The sequence below is a fragment of the Panulirus ornatus genome, chromosome 19, assembly GCF_036320965.1.
Source record: "Panulirus ornatus isolate Po-2019 chromosome 19, ASM3632096v1, whole genome shotgun sequence".
NCBI lineage: Eukaryota > Metazoa > Arthropoda > Malacostraca > Decapoda > Palinuridae > Panulirus > Panulirus ornatus.
In genome coordinates, this window is record NC_092242.1 from 23,681,118 (window position 1) to 23,704,447 (window position 23,330).

The 23,330-nt window shown below is 42.8% G+C and overlaps 1 protein-coding gene across 13 annotated transcripts in view; it reads right to left on the reverse strand.

Annotated features, from left to right (window-relative positions):
* Positions 1 to 23,330, reverse strand: part of Ca-beta (Calcium channel protein beta subunit) — a 421,355-nt gene that overhangs the window by 107,754 nt on the left and 290,271 nt on the right. For 9 of the 13 annotated variants that reach the window (XR_011714097.1, XR_011714096.1, XM_071673770.1 and 6 more), the window contains one exon: positions 17,942 to 18,173. Coding sequence is in view for 9 of the 13 variants with exons in the window: in XM_071673770.1 (XP_071529871.1) it covers positions 17,942 to 18,173 (232 nt within the window). In the remaining 4 variants the exon portion in view is untranslated. The remainder of the gene's footprint in view (positions 1 to 17,941; positions 18,174 to 23,330) is intronic. The other 4 variants (XR_011714099.1, XR_011714098.1, XM_071673771.1 and 1 more) reach the window with 1 other exon arrangement.

Sequence of the window (23,330 nt, forward strand, 5' to 3'; positions counted from 1 at the left end):
CTTATCACCAATTCCTCGCATCCATATAATATCATTAGGACCAATATACCTTCATCCATACCCATTTTTTGCCCTCCCAAGTAACCTCTTTCAACACATTCCTCAGCGCTCCCAGAACTTTCTTCCACTCATCCACCCTATGACTCTCTTCCACTTCCATGGTTCCATTAGCCGTCGTGTCCACTTCCAGATATCTGTAACACTTCACTTCCTCTAAATTTTCTCCATTCAAACTCTCACCCCTCAACCCTGCTAAACTTAATAATCTTGCTTCTATTCACATTTAATCACAACTTCCTCCTTTCACAAAGTCTTCCAAACTCAGTCACAAACTTCTGCAGTTTCTCACTCGAATCTGCTTCCAGCGTTATATCATAAGCAAACTACAACGAACTCACTTCTCAGGCTCACTCATTCCCTTTAGACAGGATACTCGCCCCTTTTTCTAAGACCCCTCGCATTTACTTCCCCCGGCTATGAACAAATTAACAACTATGATGACAACACACACCCCTGCCACACACCAGCCTTCACTTGGAACCATTCACTCTCCTGTCTTCCAATCGGGTACACGCCTTACACTCTTTATAGAAACATTTTACTGCTTCTAGCAGCTTTCCTCCCACATCTTATGTTCTTAAGACCTTCCGCAAAGCATCTCTATGAACCCTATCATAAGCCTTCCCCAGATCCATAGATGCCATATACAGAGTCATCCGTTTTTCTAAGTATTTCTCACACACATTATTCAAAGCAAACACCTGATCCACAAATCCTCTACCTCTCCTGAAACCACACTGCTCCTCCCCAATCTGATGCTCTGTACATGCCTTCACCCTCTCAATCAACATCCTCCCATACAACTTACCAGTTATGCTAAATAAACTTACATCTCTGTAGTTTGAACACCATCTTTGCTCCCTTTGCCCTTATGCAATGGCACTATACATGCATTCCGCCAATCCACAGGCACCCCACCACGATCCATACATAGTGAGAATCCTAACTAACCAATCAACAACACAGTCATCTCTTCTGAGAAATTCAACTGCAATATCATCCACTCCGGCCACCTTGACACATTTCGTCTTCCGTTAGACTTTCATAACCTCTTCTCTCCCTGACTCTCTCACTTCGTATACCACCCCGACCAAAACACCCTACGTCTACCACTTTCTCGTATCATCAAATATATTCGACAGTTTCTCAAAATACTCACTCCATCTCCTCCTCACCTCATCACTATCTTTTACAACTTCCCCTTTTGCCCTCTTCACTGATGTTCTTATTTGCTCTTTTTTTTTTTCATAATATCAATCTCCTTCCAAAACACCTTATTCTCCCTAAAGTTTAATAATACTCTTTCACCCCAACTCTCATTTGTCCTCTTTTTCAACCACTGCACCTTCCTCTTGACCTCTGCCGCTTTCTCTTATACAACACGCAATCATTTACACTCCTTCCCTGTAAGTACCGCCCGAACGCCTCTCTTGTCTTTCATCCCACCACCCACTATTCTTTCTAATCTGTCTACATCCCACCTTCGCATACCACATGCATCTCTCGCACATGCCATCACTGCTTGCCTAAACACTTCCCATTCCTCATCCACTCCCCTAGCTTCATTTACTCTCACCTGTTGCCATTGTACATTCTATTTTTCCAAGTATTTCTTCACAAAAGCTTCTTTTCAGAGCTCACTTACTCTCACCACTCTCTTCTCACCGACACTGTTTCCTCTTTTCTGATAATATCTGCAAACCTTCACCCTCGCCTACATGATATTGTTATCAAACATTCCACCAGCTGCCCCTCTTAGCACATTCACATACGAAAGCCTCTCTTTTACAAGCCAATTAATAAATATGTAATCCAATAATGCCTGCTGACCATCTCTCTCCTACTCACATACGTATACTTGTGTACGTCACTCGTTTTAAATTCTGATCACCAGTTCTTTTTCAACATACACATCCACAAGCTCTTCACCATTTCTTCGGCGACGCATTACTACCCTTTCCAGTCGGTCGACAAAAATACCACGTGCAGGCGATATACATATATATATATATATATATATATATATATATATATATATATATATATATATATACTTGGTATCATACAATTTCTGTGAAAAAGTGAGAAAAAAATAACAAACAAGGAACATGGTGTAAATCATTGTACAGTAGAAGATAAATCCTTCAAATTTCAAAAGCAAAAAAGCTTCAAACTATACAGGTTGTACAATCGTTAACCATAAATGCATTTAAATCATAATATCAATCCTACATATACTTCTGGAAATTCCCTAAGTTTCCACAGTTGTCACCGTTAACTTTCCTTCTTATGACCTTCAGGCGTTAAAAACATTCTGCTTCCATATGAGAGCATCTGAATGCCTTCCCGACCCGTCAGTGATCTTCATCTCTCATCAGCTGCCATATGTGAGCATCTGAATGCCTTCCCCACCCGTCAGTGATCCTTCTCTCTCACCAGCTGCTTGAATTCCAACTTTCCTTTTCATCCTCCGGTGTTTTCCTTATGGTCCTGGATGACACTGGGTTCCAGTTTCCTTCTTTTGTTTCCCATTTCTTCTCCAAGCGAGCTCATCTATATATCTATTTTATATACCCTGACCATTATCTTTTATCTCTCTGAGCATATATCCCTTTGCCTCAGCTCTGCTTAATCAATTTCAACAGGGTAATTTTACTACTCTCCGCCTACTGCCTGCTAGCCTTAACATTCACCATCTTCACTCACTGCTCCTACCACATCTACCACATGAGCCCCAGCGAAAGCTTCCGTCACATCTGGTATTCATTTGTCACAATTCTTCAACAAACAAGGACATCACTAGCGACTTTTTCCTTTCAATACCTTCGCGCCTCATTGATGCTTAAGGCGAACAACTGACACACATCTGGGACGTGTGTGTCTCTGTGCAGACGAATGGGAAATGGTTATCATCAACACGAAATAATGTGACTTAGTTTCCTGTATCTTTGAGGGCACAGCATATGAGGGTCACTTCATACTGCAATAACATACTGAGAATATTCATACAATGATAGTTGAATAAAGTTTCATGAATGTATTCACACTTCAATGATTCTTTACATGATAATGCGTCCTTTTCTCATCTACAAATGGGTATGGTATGGCAGACGAGAGGAGGGTTTCAGGAACCAAGGGTGACACAGGCAAACTTAAGTGGATCCAAGAGGATTGGAAGAAAGTAATTCCCAGGACAGAGACAAGCTTCCAGGGAGGGAAGACATGGTGGCTCTGAGTAAGGAAGACAGAGATTCTCAGAGTGAGGGAAGGCAGGCAGTCTCCGAAAGTGAAGTAAGACAAACAGTCTTTGTGCGAGGGAATTCAGAAAGGCTTCGAGGGAAAGAAGAGATACAGGCTCCAAATGAGGGATGCCAGGGTGGCTGCGAATGAGTTTAAGACAAAGAGGCTCCGATGAGGAAAGACAGACGGGTACCCACCGATGGAAGACAGAGATGCTACGATCGAGGGATGACAATGCTTTTCGAGTAAGGGAAGACAGATAGGTTCTAAGTGAGGGAAAAGAGAGAGAGAGAGAGAGAGAGAGAGAGAGAGAGAGAGAGAGAGAGAGAGAGAGAGAGAGAGAGAGAGAGAGAGAGAGAGAATACCTTGTGAGTGGAGACTGGCAGATTCCGAGTGAGGGTAGACATGCAGGTTCCAAGTGAGGGTAGGTAGTGGCTTCCAGTAAGGGGAGACATGAAGGCTCCAAGTAAAGGTAGCGAGAGGAGGCCGACGAAAAAGAAATTCCCAAGATTAAGGAATATATCATCACTGAAGGTAGAGATGAAGGACCAACAGGGCGTGGGACTTCAAGTTCATGGAAAAGGGACACGAAGCTTCCTGTGTCTCATGATGAAGGGGTTCCACGGATCAAGCACGACAGTCACCCAGGACGAGAGGCGAGGAGCCTCTAGGGCGAGGAACAAGATGCTCCAGGTGAGGGATGGAAGCCTTTCAAGGTACGACACGACAGGATACCAGGGTGAAGGACGTAAGCCTCCCAGAGTGAGGGATGAGAATTCCTAAGGGAGTGGATGGAGCGGCTCTCATGACGCGAGATGGAAGGCTGCCATGGTGAGGGATGAGAGGCTGCCATGGTGAGGGATGAGAGGCTGCCATGGTGAGGGATGAGAGGCTGCCATGGTGAGGGATGAGAGGCTGCCATGGTGAGGGATGAGAGGCTGCCATGGTGAGGGATGAGAGACTGCCATGGTGAGGGATGAGAGACTGCCATGGTGAGGGATGAGAGACTGCCATGGTGAGGGATGAGAGGCTGCCATGGTGAGGGATGAGAGGCTGCCATGGTGAGGGATGAGAGGCTGCCATGGTGAGGGTGAGAGGCTGCCATGGTGAGGGATGAGAGGCTGCCATGGTGAGGGATGAGAGGCTGCTATGGTGAGGGATGAGAGGCTGCCATGGTGAGGGATAGGAGGCTGCTATGGTGAGAGATGAAAGCCTGCCATTGTGAAGGATGAAAGGCTGCTATTGTGAGGCATGAGAGGCTGCTAGAGTGAGGGATGAGAAGCTGCTATAGTGAAGGATGAGACTACCATGGTAAGGGATGAGAGGCTTCCATGGTGAGGGATGAGAGGCTGCTATGGTGAGGGATGAGAGGCTGCCATGGTGAGGGATGAGAAGCTGCCATTGTGAGGAACGGGTTGCTCACATGGTGAGGCATGAGAGGCAAGGAGCAGGAGGCACCGTGGCTGACTGCAGTACTGATGCAGGTGTAGGGAGGATGGCCGGGAGGGTGGACCCCAGTCTTCTCTCTCACTGTAGATCTCTATCAGAACTCTACATCTACATCAACAATAACAGGCGATTCTCAGATCACCTAAGGTGTTCTTCAAGCTCCTGTACATTAAATCTAATGATGTTTTCCAAAGCTACCATATTGGAAAAAATGAGTTTAAATTTAATTTGAGCAAGGCAAAATTATAACAAAAATTCCAATACACGAAACCATATATATATATATAAATATATATATATATATATATATATATATATATATATATATATATATATATATATATATATATATATATAGGGTGGTAGCGTGAATCCGCTAGCCAAAGAAGCGTACAGAGGAGCAGCAGTAGCGAGCCTAGCTGGGCCGCCGTGGGAAGCAGGCAGTATTATTAACGGTCTTACTTACACACACACGCGCCACACCGTCCAGGGGTCAGGGAAGTCAGAAAAGGAAGGAAAATACAACTTGTAAAAATTCAGTGATATTTTGTTTTCATAACGATGTCATTTTCATAAGGCAAATCTAATATTGTTTGACCTACACCATACTGGTCTACAAATTCGCTAAATTCTACGGTTAGCTTCCACAGGATTTCACTAAACTCAGAACTACGCTCACTTTTGAGGCATAAAACAGATTTTTATCCAGTAGCGTTGAACACCAAATTTCAAAATCGTCAGAGAAACGTAATCCGATCTTGTTTTCATAAAAATAATACTTGGGTTATAATTTCTACACCAAAATACTGTTACAGAACCAAACTGCTGGAACAACTGCGAGGTAAAAAGGAATGGTTTAATGGTGGATACATGCATCACAGGGGAGGGTGGAGACTAGCCTAGGGCAGGGGGGGGGGAGCTCTCCTGCAAGGGCACCAGCCCTCCCCCGCGGCTCCTGCTAGACGAGTGCAATGCGTCGGCCGCACCGCGCCGCCTAACTTCAGAATCAGAATACATTGTCTACATGGGATTCACAAGTGAAAGTTACATGGCTGTATGAAACTCAGACGTCATTTATCCATTTTGATTCTCATCAAAAACAAGTCATCAGGGTAAGCGACTAATAATTTCAACTTTAATCGAATGCAAGGACCCGCAGAGGATGGAACTGTCACATGTGAACCACTTGACCATCGGCAGAAGGCAACACCATTCCACCAGCCTCGGCGGTGTTGCCAGCAGCAGGGCTTGTGGCCCACGCTGTGCCGGCGGCCGAGGGCTTGGAACGTCTCATGGTTCCCATCAACACCACAAACTATGATAAAATCACCTCTGAACTGAATCCTAAATTGAAGGAAACATAGCATAAGTTTCATAAGTGAACTAATTCTCCCAGGATCATAGGTAGAATGATGAGGTTGGTCTAGTCCTACAGTATGGCGGGTCTGGCATCCCGTTCATGTGTCGGGTCGTCACGCATCTGGCAGTCTACGGTATGTGACGTCACAGACCCAGGGAAACGTTACTATAAAACAAGGTAAACAAATTACCCCCAAAAACAATTTTTTTTTTCTCTCACTGTCGAACATAACGTGAAAACAATTTGGTAATACGTTAGTGACGGGTGTCAGTATAATTCCATAATTAGTAGAGGACATTCACAAGAACAAAAGCTCAAGATCAACATCCGGTCGTTGTTTGCATCAATGCAATTGAGGGATTAAGTATCCACCCACGTCTGTGACATCACACAGGAGCGTCTTTTAGCTCAATTCTGCAAAACCAAGCAAACGAAAAAAATTATGGAGAAGGGGAGGGCGGGGAAGGCAAGAAACAGTGCACTTCAATCCATAACAAAGTGGAATATTGATATCTAATAGATAATTGTGGCTCCTGAGGGGTCACGTGTACTTACAAGAGGTCAAGGTCATCCCAAGGCGAATGAATTTGTAAGGGAAGGAAAGAGAAAAATTACATGTAGCAGTATGACATCTCCAGAACTCGTAGTGCACTTTCTTAATTTCTCTCATTACTAAAGTCAGCATTTCTCATCCATTACACGGAAGAAAACGCTGTCACACTGAGAAAGAACAGCTGATCCACTCTTTCTTTTTAAGTTAATCTTTTTTTTTTTAAGTGGCTAGAATGAGTGTCAAGAAAGTGAATATACAGTGCAAGAATTAACAGCCCACAGAAGGAGAAATAAATTACAGACAGAAATAGTCAGCAAGAGAGAATATGTAGGGGCATATATATATCTATATAAATGTATTGACAAGTCCACAAATATATTATTAATGGCAATAAGTTCAAAACCATCATTTTTTAGTATAGCAATACCAAGAAGGGAGCCAGCTGTTCTGACGTATAAGATATTAAAACAATTTTGTTCTTAAGGAAGTGGCTGGCACCACAGTCATGGGAGGCGGGGCAAATATGGCAACACTGGCTCCATTCTTGACCAAGTAAATATAGGCTCATTACCCATCACACCAGATACACTTACTCAAAAATCTCTAGAATCAATATATAACTGGCTTCCTTTTTACTATAAATATCTTATACTTTTTTGTTATTTAACTTCCATGACCTCTTACTCATTCTAAAAAAAAAAAAAAAAAATGAAGCCTTTTTTATATATATTTTTCAACAAACAAAACTTTGCATTATACTCAGTTCGGGTGCATGGTATTTACATGATGATGCGACGATATTACTGAAGGTATACTTTAAGCACTAATTATCGCATCGTCTTACAAGACGCTAATAAACTGTTTGGCCAAACCTATGATCGGAAACCAGCAAGCTTTAGTATTGGCTGCGTTGCTTCTGGCCGGGTTGTGCTGTGTTGTCACACTGGCCCACCACACACTCTGACCACCTCTCACCTTCGCTGCTCAATAACGATACCAAAACCATTTTACAACATAACTTTGAATGCAATAAATAAAGTACCATCTCCGTAAATGCTGTGTATATATTCGGTCAAAATAGTAGGACTCTCTCTCTCTCTATGATGTGTCTGTTTATATGTGATGTGAATGCAAGATAATATATATAGTTTGGTAACGCTCAGATTCCTTTCGTGGAGTTCCTGCAGTTTCAGGGCTGCACTCCACGAAGGAGATGGGAAATGGTGGACTCCTTGTCACACGGAGGTTCTTCACGCGACTGTTCTTCTCTGTCCCTAACCTCGGCAACAGTGACTTCTCAATCGCGGTGCTAATTACTATCGGGCGAAGGCCGGTTAATTATATATATATATATATATATATATATATATATATATATATATATATATATATATATATATATATTTTTTTTTTTTTTTTTATACTATTCGCCATTTCCCGCGATAGCGAGGTAGCGTTAAGAACAAAGGACTGGGCCTTTGAGGGAGTATCCTCACCTGACCCCCTTCTCTGTTCCTTCTTTTGGAAAAAAAAAAAAAAAACGAGAGGGGAGGATTTCCAGCCCCCCGCTCCCTTCCCTTTTAGTCGCCTTCTACGACACGCAGGGAATACGTGGGAAGTATTCTTTCTCCCCTATCCCCAGGGATAATATATATATATATATATATATATATATATATATATATATATATATATATATATATACACACACACACACACTCCTTTAAAACTGCCCATTTTCTCCCTGACTGACTCTGGTCTCTCCTTCCACAAGCTCCTTAAAACACTCCACTTCCTCCAGCTCCTCCTCAATCAAGCTTACACTCAGGCCATCCTGTCCCATCTCTCTATAGCACCTAATTACCAAATTTTAGTTCATATTTACTCTAAACTTTCGCCTTTCATACACTCTCCCAAACTCCATCACCAAGTGATGGAGTTTCTCTTTACACTCTGCCACCAGCGTCATATCATCTGCTAACAGCAGCTGACTCACCGCCCCTAACACCTCGTAGACCTGCTCCTCGCTCTAACACGGTCACGTCACACACCTCTGACCCACCCCTCACCAGGAGTCACTTACCTTCCACCGTTCACACACAAGACGTACTCTTTCGTAAAAACCTGTTCCCTGCATTTGTAACTTTTTATTTACCCCGTCTATTAATAACTACTTCCAAAAAGCTTCTCAGTCACACACCTCTCCAAATCCATAAATGCTACACTATCTCAATTCATTTCTCACACAAATTCTTCAAAGCAAACACCTGGTCCACACGTCTTCTATTAATACGTGAAGCGACAATGCTCTTGCATGATCAAATGCGTTGTGCAGGTCATTACCCTCTCAATCACCACTCCCCCATACAACTCGCCAGGTATAATCAACAAGCTTATACCTCTGTGATTCGAACATTTATTCTTGTCCTCCTTGCCTTTGTATAAAAGCACTATATGTTTACTGCCAGTCTTTAAACGACTTACCTTGTGTCACAACAAGGGGCGGTTAGCCTCATTAACCAATCACCAAGAGCTAATCCATCTTGAGACCCTCAACTGCAATTACATCCAATCCTGCTGCCTTGTAACACACACACACACACACACACACACACACACACACATCATATATATATATATATATATATATATATATATATATATATATATATATATATATATATATATATATATATATTTTTCTTTTTTTTTTTTTTTTTCATACTATTTGCCATTTCCCGCGTTAGCGACGTAGCGTGAAGAACAGAGAACTGGGCCTTAGAGGGAATATCCTCACCTGACCCCCTTCTCTGTTCCTTCTTTTGGAAAATTAAAAAAAAAAACAAGAGACTGGGAGGATTTCCAGCCACCCGCTCCCTCCCCTTTTAGTCGCCTTCTACGACACGCAGGGAATACGTGGGAAGTATTCTTTCTCCCCTATCCCTGGGGATATATATATATATATATTCATTTTGCTTTGTTGCCGTCTCCCGCGCCAGCGAGGTAGCGCAAGGAAACAGACGAAAGAATGGCCCAACCCACCCACATACACATGTATATACATGCACGTCCACACACGCAAATATACATACCTATACATCTCAACGTATACATATATTTATATATTTATTATACTTTGTCGCTGTCTCCCGCGTTTGCGAGGTAGCGCAAGGAAACAGACGAAAGAAATGGCCCAACGCCCCCCATACACATGTATATACATACGTCCACACACGCAAATATACATACCTACACAGCTTTCCCTGGCTTGCCCCAGACGCTTCACATGCCTTGATTCAATCCACTGACAGCACGTCAACCCCGGTATACCACATCGCTCCAATTCACTCTATTCCTTGCCCTCCTTTCACCCTCCTGCATGTTCAGGCCCCGATCACACAAAATCTTTTTCACTCCATCTTTCCACCTCCAATTTGGTCTTCCTCTTCTCCTTGTTCCCTCCACCTCCGACACATATATCCTCTTGGTCAATCTTTCCTCACTCATCCTCTCCATGTGCCCAAACCACTTCAAAACACCCTCTTCTGCTCTCTCAACCACGCTCTTTTTATTTCCACACATCTCTCTTACCCTTACGTTACTCACTCGATCAAACCACCTCACACCACACATTGTCCTCAAACATCTCATTTCCAGCACATCCATCCTCCTGCGCACAACTCTATCCATAGCCCACGCCTCGCAACCATACAACATTGTTGGAACCACTATTCCTTCAAACATACCCATTTTTGCTTTCCGAGATAATGTTCTCGACTTCCACACATTCTTCAAGGCCCCCAGAATTTTCGCCCCCTCCCCCACCCTATGATCCACTTCCGCTTCCATGGTTCCATCCGCTGCCAGATCCACTCCCAGATATCTAAAACACTTCACTTCCTCCAGTTTTTCTCCATTCAAACTCACCTCCCAATTGACTTGACCCTCAACCCTACTGTACCTAATAACCTTGCTCTTATTCACATTTACTCTTAACTTTCTTCTTCCACACACTTTACCAAACTCAGTCACCAGCTTCTGCAGTTTCTCACATGAATCAGCCACCAGCGCTGTATCATCAGCGAACAACAACTGATTCACTTCCCAAGCTCTCTCATCCACAACAGACTGCATACTTACCCCTCTTTCCAAAACTCTTGCATTCACCTCCCTAACAACCCCATCCATAAACAAATTAAACAACCATGGAGACATCACGCACCCCTGCCGCAAACCTACATTCACTGAGAACCAATCACTTTCCACTCTTCCTACACGTACACATGTCTTACATCCTCAATAAAAACTTTTCACTGCTTCTAACAACTTGCCTCCCACACCATATATTCTTAATACCTTCCACAGAGCATCTCTGTCAACTCTATCATATGCCTTCTCCAGATCCATAAATGCTACATACAAATCCATTTGCTTTTCTAAGTATTTCTCACATACATTCTTAAAAGCAAACACCTGATCCACACATCCTCTACCACTTCTGAGACCACACTGTTCTTCCCCAATCTGATGCTCTGTACATGCCTTCACCATCTCAATCAATACCCTCCCATATAGTTTCCAGGAATACTCAACAAACTTATACCTCTGTAATTTTAGCACTCACTTTTATCCCCTTTGCCTTTGTACAATGGCACTATGCAAGCATTCTGCCAATCCTCAGGCACCTCACCATGAGTCATACATACATCAAATAACCTCACCAACCAGTCAACAATACAGTCACCCCCTTTTTTTTTTTTTTTTAATAAATTCCACTGCAATACCATCCAAACCCGCTGCCTTGCCGGCTTTCATCTTCCGCAAAGCTTTTACTACCTCTTCTCTGTTTACCAAATCATTTTCCCTAACCCTCTCACTTTGCACACCACCTCGACCAAAACACCCTACATCTGCCACACTATGATCAAACACATTCAACAAACCTTCAAAATACTCACTCCATCTCCTTCTCACATCACCACTACTTGTTATCACCTCCCCATTAGCCCCCTTCACTGAAGTTCCCATTTGTTCCATCGTCTTACGCACTTTATTTACCTCCATCCAAAACATCTTTTTATTCTCCCTAAAATTTATTGATACTCCCTCATCCCATCTCTCATTTGCCCTCTTTTTCACCTCTTGCACCTTTCTCTTGACCTCCTGCCTCTTTCTTTTATACATCTCCCACTCAGTTGCATTATTTCCCTGCAAAAATCGTCCAAATGCCTCTCTCTTCTCTTTCACTAATAATCTTACTTCTTCATCCCACCACTCACTACCCTTTCTACTCTGCCCACCTCCCACGCTTCTCATGCCACAAGCATCTTTTGCACAAGCCATCACTGCTTCCTTAAATACATCCCATTCCTCCCCCACTCTCCTTACATCCTTTGTTCTCACCTTTTTCCATTTCATACTCAGTCTCTCCTGGTACTTCCTCACACAAGTCTCCTTCCCAAGCTCACTTACTCTCACCACTCTTTTCACCCCAACATTCTCTCTTCTTTTCTGAAAAGCCTCTACAAATCTTCACCTTCGCCTCCACATGATAATGATCAGACATCCCTCCAGTTGCACCTCTCAGCACATTAACATCCAAAAGTCTCTCTTTCGCGCGCCTATCAATTAACACGTAATCCAATAACGCTCTCTTGCCATCTCTCCTACTTACATACGTATACTTATGTATATCTCTCTTTTTAAACCAGGTATTCCCAATCACCAGTCCTTTTTTAGCACATAAATCTACAAGCTCTTCATCATTTCCATTTACAACACTGCACACCCCATGTACACCAATTTTTCCCTCAACTGCCACATTACTCACCTTTGCATTCAAATCACCCATCACTATAACCCGGTCTCGTGCATCAAAACTACTAACACTCACTCATCTGCTCCCAAAACACTTGCCTCTCATGATCTTTCTTCTCATGCCCAGGTGCATATGCACCAATAATCACCCATCTCTCTCCATCCAGTTTTACCCATATCAATCTAGAGTTTACTTTCTTACACTCTATCACATACTCCCACCACTCCTGTTTCAGAAGTAGTGCTACGGACTATTTTTGTTACTTGTGGTTAGACTACTGGTGAGAGGTCACCTTCGGTAAGGTTGTAACATCAGATTGAGATTCTATCGAAGAACTTCTCACTGCAAAGGAGTCCAATGTTTCCCTGACACTGATTGCTGCGCAGCCTTGACGCTGCAGGAACAGCTTGCAAAGGAGTCCTGGGATTACCTTACAATAATAATAATAATAATAATAATAATAATAATAATAATAATAATAATAAAAGATATAGCAATATATTGTATATGAGATGGCTATGACTAGGGCATTCAGTTGCCCGCGTTGTCTCAGCTACCATGAAAAATTAAATATATATATATATATATATATATATATATAACAGGTGATGTAGGAATATGCTGGTAGCTACCTGGAGAATGAGACACGAAGATCCGAGCGCTTGCGTAAGTATTCACTTCATCAGGGATACAGAGATGATAACAAGGGCAGGCTTTACGCACATGCATGACGGGTAAGGCGCATGACTTCCTCAGGTGAGGGTCAGGTGAAGACCAAGTAAGAAATGTAAGCAAAAGAGGCAAATGTCAGGCCATAGAACAGACCATAACCTTGTACATGTTGACAATTCTACTGCGCTTCACCTGGGCTACTGTAAAGATTGTTTTGAAAACTGTGTTTAATAATGCTAGGTTCTCGAATATTTCTATCTACAATGAAAACACAAGATGCAGTTCCGGTCCAATGGTTGGTTGGCTGGCTGGCTGGTGTCCTACGCAGGAAAAGAATACTAGATTTTTGTCCAACACGAACATTATACTGATGTTGCTTCAGTCCAAAATTCAGTTCTTTTCCAAATGCAGTGAGTGCAACAACGTACACCTCAGACGAAGTGGAAAGGAATTGATGTGAGGACTAAAGCAGCATCGGTATAGCTGTTCGTGCTGGGAAAGAATCCAATGCTCTATACTTGTCCATGCCAGAGCTCTGCCACACTACAGACTGGAAGAACGCTTAGAAAAACTATCTTGTCTCTTAACTGTAAACAGAAATAACAAGAATCTATCATCATTAACCACAATTTTCAAAACAACCTCAACATAAGCCCAGCCATATATACATTGGATCCTTTTCATAACCAAAAGAAATAACCAACAGGTACAACTTTATGAGCTAATCCTAGACCTGACCCTTGCCTCAGGTGGTCATATTTCTTACATACCTTCGCCCGACTCTCATCTAACGAGGTCATGCACCCTACCTGTCATATATGTATGACACATATATGCATATATGTTTATCATCTCCGTATCCCTGGTGAAGTGAATACTCACGAAAGCGCTCGGTTCATCGTGTTCCATTTTCCAAATGGATACCAGCATATATATATATATATATATATATATATATATATATATATATATATATATATATATATATATATAGATTCCTATGCATCCCAGCTAAGTCTCTTCGTTGTATAACAACTGACTTATATTTTTTTTCTTGTTTCTCCCCTGACGTGAATATTACATGAAAGTGCACTTGGGAACTTACCGTATTTCATTTCCCCGTAGACTCATAAGAACATACCTGATCACGCGCTCAATTGTGACCCTTTCCTATATATATATATATATATATATATATATATATATATATATATATATATATATATATATATATATATATATATTGGAAAGGATCACCATTTTACGCGTGATCAAGATATTCCTATGAGTCCAAGGGGAAAATGAAACACGAAAAGTTCCCAAGTGCACTTTCGTGTAATAATCACATCATCAGGGGAGACACAAGAGAGAAATATAACAGTCAGTTGATATACATCGAAGAGATGAAGCTAGGACGCCATTTGGTAAATTGTGGACATGATTTGGTAAATGGCGTCCTGGAAGAGTCGAAGCTAGGACACCATTTGGTAAATGGCGTCCTAGCTTCGACTCTTCGATATATATCAACTAACTGTTATATTTCTCTCTTGTCTCCCCTAATGACATGATTATTACACGAAAGTGCACTTGGGAACTTTTCGTGTTTCATTTTCCCCGTGGACTCATAGGAATATATATATATATATATATATATATATATATATATATATATATATATATATATATATATATATATATATATATCGAATGTAGTTTGGGTATACGGAAGTATACAGAATATATACAGAACATTGTGGACATGATTCTGGACGGAGTGTAGTGACCAGCGGCCAGATGTGAGAACACAGCACTTCTCCACACTAGGAACGACTAAAAGTCCAAACGCTGTTACGCTGCTTAGCTATGTCTACTGCATGCTTTTAGCGGAAAGCTGCTACTTTAGCATTCTACTGCGCTCTACTAGAGATCGAACCTCAACATTCTAGCATCAAACAAAGAAAAAAAATCTCAGCTGCGGCTGGATGCAGTCACTAAGGTGTCGTGAACTGATACAAATAAACATGTTTGTTACTCCTAAAAACTTAAAAAAATATATAGTTTTACTATAGCACTAATTTCGAGTTACTGAATCTCGCACAACACAGCGGATAATAATTCGGACGTCCTCAGTGTACTCAAAAGAACAGTCCAGATGAAAGTTGTTACGATTCTAGAACGGCTTTTCTTCTTACTAATGTATCTTCTAGCATTAGCGTTCAAAATACATGAAAATCAACTGACAAGGTAAATTCTGTCGCAACTGATCGTCTGGAAGGGTTTCGAAAACTTACCTGATTAAAGAAAAAATCTACTCAATATATATACAAAGCTTAAAACTGCCTTAATGAAATAAACTCTTACTTCTACAGGCTCCTTTTTCATGGCTACTCACAATAGATAATATGTAAAGACTAGGTCAAAAGGCGGGAGAGACAGAGCAAACTACAAGCTCACTTTATCTCCTCCAAAACAACTATGCCTCAAGTTCATCCGACACAGATGGTCATAGAACACTGCGCTACCACAACTCTATGTATGCTGCTTACTGTGTTCCACTGCGGCAATAGAATCTTACGCCTACTTAAAGCCTGGCCAGTATGAAAGCTCAGGGTTATTTGCGGGAGTTGGTCTGCTGGGTTCTTCCGCAGCGGCCATCATCATCTGGGGAGGTGACGAGACTGAGCCTTCACCTTTTGCCTCATACACACACACACACAGCTGATTCAGCTGCACTGAACACCCTACGCTGACGTTTCACATTATATGTTGACGACGTACGTCAAGTCCATATACTTAGGTGATTCACAGCCGTCATCGTCCAAACACTTATCAGAAATGGTTACTAAATCCAGTCATATACAGTCACCTGTACACATAGTGTATATCTTTGTGTCATGGTGTAGCAGAGTGGACTGTGGTGTGAGAGTGCAGACTGTCTGTGTGGTGCTACTCTCCCTCATCCTGAGTGCACAGAGTTTAGCCCCTGGGTGGAGGAGAGTGCCTCCTTCTACTATACTACAACACTCAGATGTGGGCTGGGCAAGAGGCAGGTGAGTGCGAGCAGCGGGTGCTGTGTGCCCACACCCCCCTATGGGGCTCTGAGGGCAAGGCTGCCCCACCTCACTACCTCACACGCAAAGGCGGGTTGGGTGGTTGGGGGGTCTTACGCCTTATCTCTGGGGGATTCTGACACTGAAATGCTGGGATTCTTAACATGAAAGTGCTGGGATTGTAAACACCTAAATGCTGGGAATGACACCCATGTTGGAGGGACTCCTGACAGTAAACAGATCTGACATTTAAGTGAAGTAGATTGTACACTTGGGTGGTGGGAATCTGCAAAAGATATGAAGAAGCGCGTCAGCGTGGTGAGAACTCTTGACGCTTACACAGTTGTGGCACGGAGGAGGGGGAAACAAGGAACTTAAAAACATAAGCACATGAGAACATCGGGAGTCAAGCATCAGCTAAGATAGTTACTCTTCGAAAGAACATAACATAACAATTATGATAACATAATTGCTTTATAAATGCTGCTTTTAAAAAATGGTGTCAATAAACTGAGACGATGATGCACTCAAAGCGACCTGGACCTAGGCTAACGAAGGGACAATTTCTGTTATGTTCCTAGGCATCTCTCTGGGTATCAGCTCATTCCCCAGGTGAAAGGAGAAAATCTCTCCTGGATTAAATCATATCCTGGGCTTAAGAGAGCCTACTCGCTCTCATGAATACCTACTCGGGTTCACATGCATCCATCCGGGCTCGAACATTTCATACATGGTTAAGGTTTACCTATTAGGATTCACATATACTCAATCTGGACCAGAAATGTATAGACTCATTACTGAGGATCCAGACATATGACTAGTCAAACACACTCATGAAATTCGACATCTTTATGAGTTTGGTTACATGTGTGGGGTCCATATTGACTAGGCTTCACACATACCTGCTTGCCTTGAGAAACCGCTGTTCACACACCCATGTCTACCTGGGTTCCGATAAATTGTAGCCTTTTACACCTACATAAGGACACAGACCCGTAGCCTAGTTTGGGATACAACTGTTAGGACCACACCAAGATGGGTTCAGATAAAACACATTTAAGCATATCTATCTTCATTCATACACTTGAACCTAACCACTATCCAGTTTCAGATATACCTGTCTGGGTTCATAAAACCAACTAGGATTCAACTGTTTGCCAGTTTACACGCATCCATCCGCCGGACACATCATCTGCTTAGGTTCACAGACAAGTCAGGCACAACTGCCCAGAAGTAGACGTACCTAAGTTATGCTACTACCTGCCTATCGCAAGGATTAACGTTCTGGGTTAATCATATATCTATAAATCCTGTCTTGATGAACCGTTTTCAATGGAGCTAACGTTGTCTCCCTGACCTCATATATGGGGGCTATGTGGTGCAGCCCTACAAGGAATAATACGGCCGGGGGCGGAGACTTCCGTGTCAGCATCCCCGTTACATTCTGAGGTGGCGGCCACAAGCACGTTACTGCCACAGATCACCGGCCACCGGCCCGCGCCCCCTCTATCCTAGTCCTATGTAGACCAAAACTTACACAATAATGGATACACCCTCCATCCTCATTGTGTAAGTGTTAACCAAAGACACGCTCATCAAGTGACTTCAACCACTAGTCCTCAGGATACACTTTGGTGGATAAACATAAAAGCATAAAATCATAATCATGAAATTTAAGGCTGGCGCCAAACCCAATAGCGGCGGTGCCAGACGTACAACGTTTATACTTTAACACTTACCGGGGGTAGGGGGGGTAGACCCTCGGGAGTTGGAGCTCTTGCTATTGGAAAGAACATCATTCATCATTCCAAGGTTACCCGAGGAAGAAGTTTTGGAGGAGTAGAGCTTGGAGCTCTTCTGCTGGGACTGCTGAAGCCGCAAGTTCTCAAGCTTGACCGGGGAGGGGATAAAGCCAACGTCCGAGCCTTCCTTCACCAGACGCCCGATCCACCAGTTGTTGTCGTACTTCTCCTGTAGAAGTAATGTACAGTGGGAACACCAGCTATAGCAGGGGAAGGGGCATTATATATGGAGTGATCCGTAGTTATAGTGTGGGAAGGGGCCATGATATATGGTGGGAACTTTAGCTATAGCAGGGGAAGGGACACGATATATGATGGGAACCTTTGCTATGGCGGGACGAGGATACGATATATGGTGGGAACCTCTGCTATGGCGGGACAGGGCTAGGATGTATGGTGGGAACCAGTTATGGCGGTGCCATGATGTATGGTGGGAACCTTAGTTATGGTGGGGCGGGACCATGATGTAAGGTGGGAACCTGATTTATGGTTGGGTGGAGCTATAACGTATGGTGGAAACCTGATTTATGATTGGCTGGAGTCATTATGGATAGTGCAGTGGGTCGATATTGTCTGGTGAAGCAGAACCGTAATGTATGGTGAGGCGGAGCCGAAATGAATGGTGAAGCGAAGATACAGTGTATAGTGAAGAGGAACCATACTGTATGGACAAGTAAGGGTATCATGTTACTTTAAACAATGGTAATGGAAATAAGATGTTACTTGGGAGTAGTGATACCAAAGGAACAAAGAGACAAGGAAATTAGTGGAGCAATGGTATACATGTTACTGGAACAGCAGTATACATGTTATACATGTTAGTGGAGTAGTAGTATACATGTTAGTGGAGTAGTTGTATACATGTTAATGGAGCAGTGGTATATATATGTTAAAGGAATAGTTTTATAAATGTTAATGGAGTAGTTTTATACATGTTAGTGGAACAGTGGTATACATTTTAGTAGAGCAGTGATATACATGTTAGCAGAGCAGTGGTATACATGCTAGTAGGACAGTAGTATACATGTTAGTGGGAGAGTGGTACCAGACTGAACATCTAAACCATGGGAAGTGTAGTCCTGGAGAAGCAGACAGTCTCTGAGGGAGTACTGTACTTGGGGGAGGTGTGTCTCTGGGGAAGCATTGCCTGGGGGGAACAATGTCCCTGGTGGAGAGATTATTAACGGGAGAGAACAGTGTCACTAGACGAGCAGAGTTGCAGGGCTGAGATGATTATTTGAAAAACCAGTGTTACTTGGGATACACTGGTACTGTGTGCAGTGATACCTGCTGAAACACTGTTACTGGTATAAGTGTTACTGTTGAAACACTGGTACTGGTATAAGTGTTACTGTTGAAACACTGGTACTGGGATATGTGTTACTGTTGAAACACTGTTACTGGTATAAGTGTTACTGTTGAAACACTGGTACTGGTATAAGTGTTACTGTTGAAACACTGGTACTGGGATATGTGTTACTGTTGAAACACTGGTACTGGGATGTTACAGTTGAAACACTGGTACTGGGATGTGTTACTGTTGAAACACTGGTACTGGGATATGTGTTACTGTTGAAACACTGGTACTGGGATGTGTTACTGTTGAAACACTGGTACTGGGATGTGTTACTGTTGAAACACTGGTGTTGGGATGTGTTACTCTTGAAACACTGGTACTGGGATGTGGTACTGTTGAAACACTGGTGCTGGGATATGTGTTACTGTTGAAACACTGGTACTGGGATACGTGTTACTGTTGAAACACTGGTACTGGGATAAGTGTAACTGTTGAAACACTGGTACTGGGATGTGTTACTGATGAAACACTGGTACTGGTATAAGTGTTACTGTTGAAACACTGGTACTGGGATGTATTACAGTTGAAATACTGGTACTATTATGTGTTACTGTTGAAACACTGGTACTGGTATAAGTGTTACTGTTGAAAGACTGGTACTGGGATATGTGTTACTGTTGAAACACTGGTACTGGGATATGTGTCACTGTTGAAACACTGGTGCTGGGATATGTGTTACAGTTGAAACACTGGTACTGGGATAAGTGTTATTACTGAAACACTGGTACTGGGATATGTGTTACTGTTGAAACACTGGTACTGGGATAAGTGTTACTGTTGAAACACTGGTGCTGGGATGTGTTACTGTTGAAACACTGGTACTGGGATATGTGTTACTGTTGAAACTGGTACTGGGATATGTGTCACTGTTGAAACACTGGTGCTGGGATATGTGTTACAGTTGAAACACTGGTACTGGGATAAGCGTTACTATTGAAACACTGGTACTGGGATATGTGTTACTGATGAAACACTGGTACAGGGATGTGTTACTGATGAAACACTGGTACTTGGATAAGTGTTACTGTTGAAACACTGGTATTGGGATAAGTGTTACTGTTGAAACACTGGTACTGGGATAAGTGTTACTGTTGAAACACTGTTACTGGGATATGTTCCTGATGAAACACTGGTACTTGGATAAGTGTCACTGTTGAAACACTGGTACTGGGATAAGTGTTACTGTTGAAACACTGGTACTGGGATAAGTGTTACTGTTGAAACACTGGTACTGGGATAAGTGTTACTGTTGAAACACTGGTACTGGGATAAGTGTTACTGTTGAAACACTGGTACTGGGATATGTTACTGATGAAACACTGGTACTGGGATAAGTGTTACTGTTGAAACACTGGTACTGGGATAAATGTTACTGTTGAAACATTGGTACTGGAATATGTTATTGACGAAACACTGGTACTGGGATAAGTGTCACTGTTGAAACACTGGTACTGGGAAAGTGTTACTGTTGAAACACTGGTACTGGGATAAGTGTTACTGTTGAAACACTGGTACTGGGATATGTTACTGATGAAACACTGGTACTGGGATAAGTGTTACTGTTGAAACACTGGTACTGGGATAAGTGTTACTGTTGAAACACTGGTACTGGGATATGTTACTGATGAATACTGGTACTGGGGATAGTGTTACTGTGGTAAACATGGTATGGGATAAGAGTATGTTAACTGGTACAGGTATAGTGTATACGGAAGTGTTCATGGGGACAGTGTTGCTGGTGATAACAATGCTACTGGGGAGCAGTGTTACTGGTAATAAGTTACTACGGATCAGTGTTACGGTGTAATCAGGTTAGGGGATCAGTGTTAGTGGTGATAAATGTTATGGAATCAGTTGTGGTGGCAACGTGTTACGGGATCATTGGTGTGGTAACAGCGTTACGGGGATCAAGTTTGTGGTGGTAACGTTACTGGAATCAAGTTTGTGGTGGTACAGTGGTTTGTGGGGATCAAAGTTTGTGGTTGGTAACAGTGGTTAGTGTGATCAAAGTTATGTGGTGGTAACAGTGGTAGTGGGGATCAAAGTTTGTGGTGGTAACAGTGGTAGTGGGGATCAAAGTTTGTGGTGGTAACAGTGGTAATGGGGATCAAAGTTTGTGGTGGTAACAGTGTTACTGGGGATCAAAGTTTGTGGTGGTAACAGTGGTAGTGGGGATCAAAGTTTGTGGTGGTAACAGTGTTACTGGGGATCAAAGTTTGTGGTGGTATCAGTGGTAGTGGGGATCAAAGTTTGTGGTGGTAACAGTGGTAGTGGGGATCAAAGTTTGTGGTGGTATCAGTGTTACTGGGGATCAAAGTTTGTGGTGGTAACAGTGGTAGTGGGGATCAAAGTTTGTGGTGGTATCAGTGGTAGTGGGGATCAAAGTTTGTGGTTGTAACAGTGGTAGTGGGGATCAAAGTTTGTGGTGGTATCAGTGTTACTGGGGATCAAAGTTTGTGGTGGTAACAGTGGTAGTGGGGATCAAAGTTTGTGGTGGTAACAGTGGTAGTGGGGATCAAAGTTTGTGGTGGTAACAGTGGTAGTGGGGATCAAAGTTTGTGGTGGTAACAGTGGTAGTGGGGATCAAAGTTTGTGGTGGTAACAGTGGTAGTGGGGATCAAAGTTTGTGGTGGTAACAGTGGTAGTGGGGATCAAAGTTTGTGGTGGTATCAGTGGTAGTGGGGATCAAAGTTTGTGGTGGTAACAGTGGTAGTGGGGATCAAAGTTTGTGGTGGTAACAGTGGTAGTGGGGATCAAAGTTTGTGGTGGTAACAGTGGTAGTGGGGATCAAAGTTTGTGGTGGTAACAGTGGTAGAGGGGATCAAAGTTTGTGGTGGTAACAGTGGTAGTGGGGATCAAAGTTTGTGGTGGTAACAGTGGTAGTGGGGATCAAAGTTTGTGGTGGTAACAGTGGTAGTGGGGATCAAAGTTTGTGGTGGTAACAGTGGTAGTGGGGATCAAAGTTTGTGGTGGTAACAGTGGTAGTGGGGATGAAAGTTTGTGGTGGTAACAGTGGTAGTGGGGATCAAAGTTTGTGGTGGTAACAGTGGTAGTGGGGATGAAAGTTTGTGGTGGTAACAGTGGTAGTGGGGATGAAAGTTTGTGGTGGTAACAGTGGTAGTGGGGATCAAAGTTTGTGGTGGTAACAGTGGTAGTGGGGATCAAAGTTTGTGGTGGTAACAGTGGTAGTGGGGATCAAAGTTTGTGGTGGTAACAGTGGTAGTGGGGATCAAAGTTTGTGGTGGTATCAGTGTTACTGGGGATCAAAGTTTGTGGTGGTAACAGTGGTAGTGGGGATCAAAGTTTGTGGTGGTAACAGTGTTACTGGGGATCAAAGTTTGTGGTGGTAACAGTGGTAGTGGGGATCAAAGTTTGTGGTGGTATCAGTGTTACTGGGGATCAAAGTTTGTGGTGGTAACAGTGGTAGTGGGGATCAAAGTTTGTGGTGGTAACAGTGGTAGTGGGGATCAAAGTTTGTGGTTATATCAGTGTTACTGGGGATCAAAGTTTGTGGTGGTAACAGTGGTAGTGGGGATCAAAGTTTGTGGTGGTAACAGTGGTAGTGGGGATCAAAGTTTGTGGTGGTAACAGTGGTAGTGGGGATCAAAGTTTGTGGTGGTAACAGTGGTAGTGGGGATCAAAGTTTGTGGTTATATCAGTGTTACTGGGGATCAAAGTTTGTGGTGGTAACAGTGGTAGTGGGGATCAAAGTTTGTGGTGGTAACAGTGGTAGTGGGGATCAAAGTTTGTGGTGGTATCAGTGTTACTGGGGATCAAAGTTTGTGGTGGTAACAGTGGTAGTGGGGAGGCATGGGTGCTGGGACAAGCAGTTTCACGGGATAATTCATAACATTAGGTGAAGTAGTCACACAAGGGATCTGTCGAGAGCAATGTTGGTACTGAAAGATGGCACTGGTAATTATGGAGTTAAGAACACGTTTCCAAATGAACAACTGACATTATCTGCAT